The sequence below is a fragment of the Hibiscus syriacus genome, unplaced genomic scaffold (genome assembly GCF_006381635.1).
Source record: "Hibiscus syriacus cultivar Baekdansim isolate YM2019G1 unplaced genomic scaffold, ASM638163v2 tig00010968_pilon, whole genome shotgun sequence".
NCBI classification, from domain to species: Eukaryota; Viridiplantae; Streptophyta; class Magnoliopsida; order Malvales; family Malvaceae; genus Hibiscus; species Hibiscus syriacus.
In genome coordinates, this window is record NW_024062239.1 from 2,360,583 (window position 1) to 2,371,336 (window position 10,754).

At 33.5% G+C, this 10,754-nt stretch overlaps 1 protein-coding gene across 1 annotated transcript; it reads left to right on the forward strand.

Annotated features, from left to right (window-relative positions):
• The first annotated feature begins 3,126 nt into the window (after positions 1–3,126).
• Positions 3,127–4,518, forward strand: LOC120204492 (rhodanese-like domain-containing protein 4, chloroplastic). The gene is made up of 6 exons (XM_039204565.1): positions 3,127–3,180; positions 3,274–3,350; positions 3,658–3,742; positions 3,868–4,008; positions 4,189–4,347; positions 4,471–4,518. Exons 1-6 carry the CDS (start codon positions 3,127–3,129, stop codon positions 4,516–4,518), a joined length of 564 nt encoding a protein of 187 aa, XP_039060496.1.
• Positions 4,519–10,754: the final 6,236 nt, after the last annotated feature.

A 10,754-nucleotide genomic window follows, 5' to 3' on the forward strand; every position in this document is an offset into this window, starting at 1 on the left:
CCGTAGTATCGATACAATCTGAATGAGTATCGATATTTTCTTCCCAAACTCTCCTATTTTTACCTTTGCTGAAGAATAATATCAGTATTATTCTTTCAATACATATACTCTTGCCCAAAAATACCATGTTTTGGGCACGAAAAATACCAAACTTCAAGCCCAAACGTCTTATAGAGGTTCTTATTTATTATTTAAGTCTTACGTAAGATTAAAGGATCATAAAAAGGGTTTTAACATGCTGAAATTTCAAAATATATAATCTACCATAGACATGCTTCGTAACTCATGCAACCTATAAAAACTTATCTAATGATCTACATGTGGTAGACTTGAGTTAGAAGTGTGTAAACTTTGATTCTAAGTTGTTGGATGACACATCAAGGTTAACCAAGAACAAGCTTTTCCTTTCCTCTAGCTTTGGAGCTTTCTCCTACTTCTCTCACTAAATAAGGATAAAATAATGAAATAATAACTTGTTTGAGAGGTTAGAAAGGTATTAAAAAAAATTCCTAAAGTTGAAATCCTTCAAAAACGGGTTAAGTAGCTAATGTTTCCCAAACCCCACTAAAATCCATGTTTTGAAAACCATGACCAAAGCATGATCTTATGGTCTCAAATGGAAGCTCTACAGGTGCTAATTTCGATTATTACCTTTTAATGCCAAACTATGATTGACAAGCTACCAAGTTTACACCTTTTATGATTTAAAGTAGAAAGCAAATGAGAGAAAGATGAAGAAGATGACAAAATGGACGAGGAAGAAAAGAGGAATCAATAGGTGAGATAGGCACAATAAAAAGAATTCAGCTTTTGTTGCTAAAAATGGGTAAATTGTTTCCTTTGTCCCTCAAGTCTTAACTCCATTATAAAGGTGTCCCCTTTTAAACTCATATTGAGCTCAAGCAAGCTCAAATCCATTCAACTTGGGTCATGGTCTTCTTACAAGCTAATAGGTTTATTTTAAGGTTTTATCGGTTTAGCCCGAACTCGTGACATGGGATTTGGGGCATTAAAGTTATTCTATTTTCCTTAGTCATTTTGTAAATTTATTGAGTTATCAAGTAGCAATACTTGTGGCATCAACAACTCTACTTTTCCATAGATACTTGTGGTTCCTATATCTTTATATCTAGTGGTCCAAGTCCTTGTTTACCACTCGTTAAGAAAACATATAAAGGTTGGATCTATACTCTTTAGTATAGGTTATTCTTTGAGTTTTTCTTAAGATACTATCGTCTTATCACCACCATCGCCATCCCTTTCTTTCTTAAACCACTACCATACCCATCATCACTCAAAACCAACCCCTTCATCATTTTCACTCATATTCTAGCTCACACACCTACCCTAACATCAACCGTCCAAGCCATCTCTGTAATACCCCAAATATTAGGTCAGTGGCTTTATAAAAAAGATTTAAAATTTGAGGATTTATTTGAATAAATGATAAAAGATGAGAAAATGATTTGAAATAGTGTTTGAGACTAAGTTGTAACAATAGATGAGTAAAAAGGGCATTTTGGTCTTTTAAAGGGAAATGAATTTAATATTCATTTTAATAAGTTATTAAAGTATGGAAAAAGGGGAAAACCTAAGTTACTTTCTCTCATTCTTTCCCGTGAAAGAGCTCTCCTCTATATCCAAAGGTAAAGTTCCATATGACAAGTTTTTCCTTTAGTTTTTGGTTTGTTTTTTGAAATATTTTAGCATCATAGAGGGTTAAGGAAGGATGAAATAAGATTAAAACTAAGAGATGGATGAAATAATTGAGATTTAAGAAAATGGGTTTTTGAATGATATGTTAGAATATCATTTTTATTGGTGTTTAGTGGTATATTTGACTTGTCAAAGAAGTAAATAGGAGATTAGAAGCATTGGTTGGGATTAAGAACATGTTAGAAAAAATGGTATGATTCTTAGATAAAAATGTTCTTGGAAGATTCTAGATGTTGTAATAAGCTAAATGAAAGAAAGTTAGTATGGATAAGTAAAGAAATAATTAATAGTATTATTGGGAGTAAACATAAGGATAATTAACCAAATTTGGGTAAGAATCAGGCTGAAAAATGAAAAATATGGGTAAGGGTATCGGTACTGATAGAACAGTACCGATACTATAGGCTTAAAATTGGAAGAATCAGCTGAACATTATCGATACTGATGTAATTAGTATCGATACTGAGAGGGGGTATCGATACTATGGAGAAGGTATCGATACCATTGATTACAGAATGATATTGATACTGTAAGGGAGTATCGATACCACATTATAGAAGTATCAATACCATGGTAAGGGTACCGATACTATTGAGACAGAAATTAAAAAATAAGCTGAAATTGTTATAGAAATTTAAATAATAGTACTTGTGAATATTATTAAAGTATAAATGTTAGGGAATATACTAACATTTAGTATAGTATATATCTTTAATGGATACTTATGTAGATCATAATCAAACTCTCAAGTCCAGCAAAACGAAAGGCAAAGATAAAGTAGGTAAGTAGTCAGATTTGCATTTTGGGTATAACAACGAGGCAAGCCGGGTGAGTGCATTTATTATGTTCTTATATGTTATTATAGTTATATATATACATGTTTCTTAATATATGTATGGTGATTACCAAATGAAATTATGCGTGAAAAACTAAGAAATTCATAATAAGTTTATGATTTTTTGTATGGGTACTTTGTATGCAAAACTATGAAATTCATAATAAGTTTATGAATTTCCATATGGGCACTTTGTGTGCAAAGCTAAGAAATTCATAATAAGTTTATAAATTTCCATATGGGCACTTTGTGTGCAAAGCTAAGAATTTCATAATAAGTTTATGAATTTTCGTATGGGCACTTTGTGTGTACAAAAAAATTCATATTAAGTTTATGAATTTCCTTACAAGCACTTTATGTATGTGCAAAACTAAGAAATTCATAATAAGTTTATGAATTTTCGTATGAGCAGTTTGTATACAAAACTAATAAATTCATAATAAATTTATGAATTTCAGTATTGTTAATGGGTGTGCAACCCACATAAATTATAATAAGTTTGTGAATTACCGTATTGAGTTAATTGGTATTATGAATAATTATTATAGTTAAAATTGCTCTAAAATAAAAGAGTAATGCCTAACTATGCGTTTGGCAGAAAGGTGGCAATAATGCAAGTTAGAAGAAAGGTTTATGTACTTGTTGTTCTTTTGTCGTTATTTTGTTTTGATTTAAGTTTATATATATACACAACTCAATTTGTGACATTCCCATATCTTCAGCAATTAGACACAATCCTTCAACTTCTAGGCTCAGCTGCTATTGTGCAGTTTGTTAGCAGAAGCTCCTATATGCAGAGGTAAGTCGCCAATTTCTATTTATCTTGAAAGAACACGCAATCAGAAAAAAGATTAATAAGCATTGTACAGTCCATTATGCAACAATACACTAGGTCTAGAATTTGAACTCTGGATCTTCGATACCTTATTAAATCAAGTGACCGATTGTCTGAGAAGCTTAACCTCATAGGGAACTGTCCGACTGTTATATTTAAGTTGTAACAAGATGGCTATGAACAAATTTTGAATACTTCAATCTTACTCTCTAGCACCCCAAGTACATTAATGTCTTAATTTGACTTCCTAGTTTCTACTATGCTATTTGTAACATGACCGAAAGCAAACTCTGCAACAAGTTGACGAATTCTTAAACACAAAGTTGGCTCCTAAGGAACTTGTTGACGACGTGAAGGTATCTCCAAAGAAAATTTATTGCACAATGTGTTCTTTCAATGCCTCTCATAGTTTCTCAATAATAAAACATTGCTTCTTTTCTATGAAAATATTCTGTATATTTTCATTTAGCTGTGAACTCAGCAAATTGGAGTGGCCCTTCTACCAACAAGTACTACTAGCAAAGCTCTTCCAGCACCTACGGAGGCAAAACCTGAACCCAAAGTCGAACCAGCAGCAGCAAAATCCCCTCAAGTTAAATCGGTTCCCCAAACAAAAGTCGAGGCAAATGGAATCTCTGGAATTTCTAGACCACTTTAACCATATGCTTCTTTATTGTCCTTTTTTTCACTTCATTTTCTATTGTATATATTTGTATTATAAGTGGTGAAATGCTAAAGTTTTCTTTGTTATTGGTTGCAGTATCCATATTTGAAGCCTCCAACGTCGCCTACTCCATCATAGCCTACCACTAGCAAGACCACTCTTTCACCTACAGAGGCAAAACCGGAGCCAAAAGTTGAAGCAACAGCAGTAACCCCTCTAATTAATTCAGTTCCTAAAACAGAATCCAAGGCTGATGGAAACTTTAGATTCCCTAGACCACTTTCACCATATTCTTGTGTAATGTAACTTTTATTAGTCCATGAATTCTCATTTCTCCTTATTCTGATTTATATAATCCTAGAGTTTCATGAACAAATAAAAATGCTTACATTTCTTAATGTCTCCATTCTTTTTTTGTAGTATCCTTATTTGAAGCAACCAACATCTCCTACTCCATCAGAGCCCTAGAGATTCATGGTTTATCAAACCATGTAAGTAACATCATAAACACCGATTTAGTGACCAAATTGTAAACTTTTAAGATTTAGTTATCAAATTAGATAAATTGAAAAGTTTAGGGACTGAATTGGAACATCTTTATGTAGGACTGAATAGCAAAAAAGGAATGATGGAAGGAAATAATGGTCAATTGCTAAGTAAACGAATTAAAAATTTTATATGGGTATTTCATATATCCACGTGGAGCAAAGGATAGAAAGAGTAAAGGTTTTCTGGAAAACTCTTCATCCTTCTTCCTCATCTCAACGTGAACTGAAGAGATAAGGTAAGAGTGTTTTTAGTCAATTATTTCTTTCGATTTATGTGTAGTTTTGAGTCGGGGAGCATTAGAAAAGCTTAAAAAAACTTATAGAGAATCAATAATTAAAAGTTGAAGAAGTTATGGATGATTAAATATAAGGGGTTTTAAAGTGAATTTGTGGAAAAAAAGGAGTAAATGGATGTTTAAGCCATATTTAACTTGTCATCAGTAGAAATAAGAAATTTATGAAGTTAGAAAAGATTTATAACAAAATTGAAAATTTAGTAAGATTCTTAGTTTCAAGTGCTATGGTGAGTTATTGAATACTATGATGAGTTATAGTGATATAAGATGGGTTGTGTGAGTGTAGTTGAGTTTGAAGTAATAAATGGAGTTCAGAGTATGGATTTTGTATAAGTTTTAGTAAATTGTTCGGGTTGAAGGAGTGAATTCTGGGCAATGAGTATCGGTACTGAATGAACAATACTAATACTTCAAAACAAAAGTAGGTGATATTTGGGTTAGTGTATCGATACTGGAAGAACAATATCAATACAATATGGTGAAATTAAACGAATCAGTAATGTAGTATCGATACTAGAGGAGTAGCATCGATACCAAGGGTATCATTATTAGAGTAAAGGTATCAATACCATTTTTAAAGATGGATTCCAGTATATAATAAGGGTATCGATATTGAAGTGTAGTATCGATAACACAGTTGGGAAGTGTCGGTTCTATATCATGGGTATCGATACTATTCCTATTGAATTTGTGAATCAAGTGTCTCTTTAAGATTAAGTTTGGGTCATTAATTATTAGTTATTAAAAATCCGATATTCATATAATCCATATATTTGTGTAGATATCGATCGAATGCAAGTTTTAGAAGATTCAAAGTTATAGGAGTAATCAAGATTCATATGTGCTTGATTGGACTAGTGAGGCCAAGGTGAGTGCATACTATTATGTATATAGTGTTTTGGGAAAACATAACTTGAAACAAGTCTATTTTCCATGTTTGATTGCTTGATTCCATAAATACAAGCATGTGATTGATATGATTATTATGACTACATGAGTACATGCATAAGTTATATGTGTTTATATATGATACATGATCTATGTGAGCATAAGAGAACAAAATATAAGCTATATGATACGATCTACGTGATTACATGCACATGTGATATATGCTATAAGACATGACCTATGTGATTAATTGTCTATGTGATATAAGGTATAATAAATGATATAAATGGTAAAGCCCATAGTATGTTATATGAGAGCTGATGGTATAATTGGCATACCATGAGTCGAGGGTTCTACACAGTCCTTCGGGACATTCTATGTGGTACTTCAGTGCAATTTATACGAGATGTTTTGACAACATTTATGCACAACCTCAATACACTCACATATCTTTAGTTCTCAGTAATGTACCATGGGCTATTAAACAATGAACTTGAATAAGTCCTGATAGATGTTATATGTTTTTGATTGATGTAATGCATGATTGTCTCTGTGCTACATGGTAAGTATAAATGTTAATTACATGATTTTATGTTTCAATGGTTCATTTATATATTGTATGTCTCACTAAGTCCGTGACTTAGCGTGTGAGTGTTTCACATGTAGGATCAAAGAAGTCAGAAGTGCAAGATAGGCAGTTGGGATAACATATCTTCAGCAGAGATCATATCAGAAGCAATTTAAATATTAGGTTCTTTTTGTGATATTAAATATTGTTGGTATGCAATTAAAGGATTGAATTGTGCATGCTCTGATCGGTTTTGTAAACCTTTTTTATTATAATAATGTAAATTATTCAGTTTTAGTTAATATAAATTTGTATTTTCAATTATCTTACAAAAGCACATGATTTTGAAAAGTTAATGTGAGACCTTGATTCGTATCCGGTTCAGATACTGGTTAGGGGTGTTACATTTAATGGTATTAGAGCTAAGGTTTAGCTGATTCTAGGCATAAACTAAAGTTAAAAGTGATTTGAAAAGGATACATGCCAACAAAATAATGAAAACTTCTGATATGATAGAGTAATGAGTATGTTGTCTTATTAATATAATTATATGGTTATGTATTATTAGAAGTATGATCACGAGAGGTCCTGAAGTGAAGCGGGAGATGATAGGCATGAGGGAAGTAGCAATTCAAATGTCCTGGCCAGGTAAGGTGAAGTAAAGACACCTCAGGGAGTGCCTGTACAAAACCAAGAGGTGTTCTTCAGGAAATTAGACGCTATCCTGATGCATTTCCAAGCTTTTGCTTCCTCAATCCCTAGAATGAATATTACTAAAGAGTTGAAAGGATTTGGAGCTCCTGAATTCAGAGGTGAAGCAGAAGAAGGTCCTATTACTACGAACCTTTGGTTGAATGATGTGAAGATCATGTTAGATGGTCTCCACTGCTCTGAAGTGGAGAAGTTAGATGGAGTAGTTTCATTGCTACGTGGACAAGCTAGAGTATGGTGGACAAATGTCACCATGAGATTGACAAGTGACCAAGTGACATGATCCTTGTTTTTAGAAGAGTTCAGGCATAAGTTTATTGGAGATCAATTCATAAGGTAAATGAATCAAGAGTTTATTAGCCTGAAGTAAGGGAATCGCACGTGTATGAATATGAGTGAGTATAATAAGGTAAGTGGTTTTGCTGTCGAGCTTATTTTGACCGAAAAAGATGCTTGTGATTGGTTTGTTGAGGGCTTGCACCCCAGATTGAAAGAGCTGTTGATAGTTCTAAATTTATCTTCGTTCCAAGAGGTAGTCAATCGTGCTAAAGCTCTTGAGAGATCTTAGAATAAGATGTTTGGAGAACAGAAAGCTCAAACATCCAAGAGAATTGATGCTTCAACGAGTTCAGCACCATCAAAGAGAGGTAGAGATTCTAGTTTCCAATTTTAGATGAGGTATGAGCCAGCTATATCCTCTACAGAGGATCAAATCAGATGAGAGTTAGAAAGACTCAATCTGTAGGGTATGGAATTGGGAGATATAATCAGGGTCAAGCAATACAGTGTCAACACTGTGGAAATAACTATACTGGAGTTTATCGAGTGGTCTCTGGAGCTTATTTTCGATGTGAGGACACCAGACATTTTATCTAGGATTATCCAATGATGGCTGGAGAGCCTGCACAGTCGGAACAATTTGCTTCAGTATCCCATAGAGGAAGAGGAAGAGGAAGAGGTAGAGGAAGAAATTAGTCTGAGTCCTCCACCCAACACGAAGTACGCACAACTTCCAGGGTTTATAACATTAAGACAACAGAGGATCGTGATGATCCAGAGATCATTGCAAGTATTTTTCAATTGTATGATAAATTTGTTTAGGTATTGATTGATCTGGGTTCCACCTATTCATATATTAGAAGCAAGTTAGTGAAAGAGTTGATAATCCAATTAGAAACAACAAGTAGTGATCTGATAGTGACTAAACCTTTAGGGCATAGTGCTCAGGTAAATCGAGTGTGTCGAGAGTCTCCCATAAGGATTCAGGGAATTGAATTCCCTGCTAATATGATGGAATTACCCTTTGACGAATTTGAAGTAATTTTGGGAATAGACTGGCTATACCATTATCATGCAAATGTTGATTTTAGATTGAAAAGAGTAATTTGATTAGTTCTGAGGGATTAGAAGTGATTGTGATCAGTGAATGATTTAACCCGTTAGCAAACGTAATATCAAAGATGTCGACAAAGAAGTTATTGTTACAAGGATGTCAAGGTTTCATTGCTAATATGATAAAAACTAGGGAAAATGAGAAAGGGTTAGAAAATATTCCAATAGTTAGAGAGTTTCTAGATGTCATTCCTAAAGAGTTACCAGAATTACCTCCAGATAGAGAGGTTGAATTTCATATTGAAGTAATGCCTCGAACATCACCGATTGCAATGAAACCTTATCGAATGGCTCCGAAGGAATTAAGTGAATTAAAGATTCAGTTGCAAGAATTGTTAAATAAGGGAAAGGATTTATCAGACCAAGTGTGTCACCTTGGGGAGCTCTAGTGTTATTTGTGAAGAAAAATGATGGTTCAATGCGTCTTTGCATTGATTATCGACGGCTCAACAAGGTGACCATAAAGAATAAGTACCCTCTCCCCATAATCGATGATTTGTTTGATCAGTTAAAGAGAGCTTCTATATTTTCTAAGATTGATTTCCGTTATGGCTATCATCAACTGAAGATTCATGAAAAATATATTCAAAAAATGACTTTTAGAACGAGATATGGTCATTATGAGTTCATTGTTATGCCGTTTGGTGTAACAAATGCACCTGCTGCGTTTATGGATCTTATGAATAGAATGCTTCAACCTTATTTAGATTAGTTCGTAGTTATTTTCATCGATGATATAATGGTGTATTCTAATTCCAATGAAGAAAATAGTGAGCATTTGAGAGTAGTTTTGCAAACTCTACGAGATAATAAGCTATATGCCAAACTGTCTAAGTGTGAGTTTTGGTTAAATGACATGGCATTCCTTAGGCATGTAATTTCTGCAGAGGGAATTCAGGTTGATCCTCAAAATATAAAAACCATTCTAGAATGGGAAATTCCAAAGAATGTGTCTGACGTTCAGAGTTTCCTGGGTCTTGCAGGTTATTATCGAAGATTCGTTAAGAACATTTCGATGATAGCTTCGTCTTTGACCAAGTCATCACATTTTCTTCCCATTCAAACTGATTTCTCTATGGATAAATATGTTGAGTTGTACATTAGAGAGATTGTTCGACTACATGGTGTACCTATTTCAATAGTTTTTTACCGAGATCCTCGATTCACATCGAGATTTTGGAAAGCTTTGCACGGAGCCTTAGGGACTCAAATAAACTTCAGTACAACTTTTCACCCTCAATCAGATGGACAACAAAGTGAACTATCCAAATCCTGGAATATATGTTAAGAGCATGTATTATTGAGTTCAAGGGAACATGAGAGAAATATTTTCCACTTGCTGAATTTGCTTATAACAATAGCTACCAGTCAAGCATTAGGATGGCTCCCTACGAGGCTTTATACGGGAGAAAATTTCATACGCCATTGAACTGGTATGAACTAAAAGATCAGAGTGTTCTTGCTCCGGATTTGATTCAAGATGTAGAAGAGAAAGTTTGGGAGATTCAACACAATCTCAAAGTGGCATCCGACAGACAGAAGTCATATGATGATCTTAAGAGAAAAGAAAATTGAATTTGATGTTGGAGATAAAGTTTTCCTGAAGGTATCTCCTTGGAATAAGGTATTACAGTTTGGATAGAAAGGAAAACTTAGTCCCAGATTTATTGGACCATATGAAATTGTGAAAATAGTGGAACCCATGGCATATCAGTTAGCATTGCTATCTGAAATGGAAAAAATTCATAATGTGTTCCATGTATCCATGCTTCAAAGATACTGATATGATCCTTATCATATTGTTGCACCATAAAAGATAGAAGTTTAAACTGACCTGACATATGAGGAAGAACCTGTGCAAATCTTAGCATATGAGGTGAAACAGTTCAAAAATAAAACAATTTCGTTTGGTCAAGGTTTTATGGAGAAATCATAAAGTAGAGGAAGCAACATGGGAACGTGAAGAATATATACGTAGAAAATATCCCCATTTATTTTTGCAATGAAAATTCGAGGTCAAACTTTCTTAAGGGGGAGATTTATAACATCACAAAACTGGGTTAGTGACCAAATTGTAAAATTTTAAGATTTAATGATCAAATTACATAAATTGAAAAGTTCATGGACTTAATTGGAATATCTTTGTATACGACTGAATAGAAAAGAAAGAATTATGGAAGGACATAATAGTTAATTGATAAGTAAATGAATTAGAAATTTTATATGGGTATTTTATATATCCACATGGAGAAAAGGAGAGAAAGGGTAAAGGTTTTCTGGAAAATTCTTCATCATTCTTCC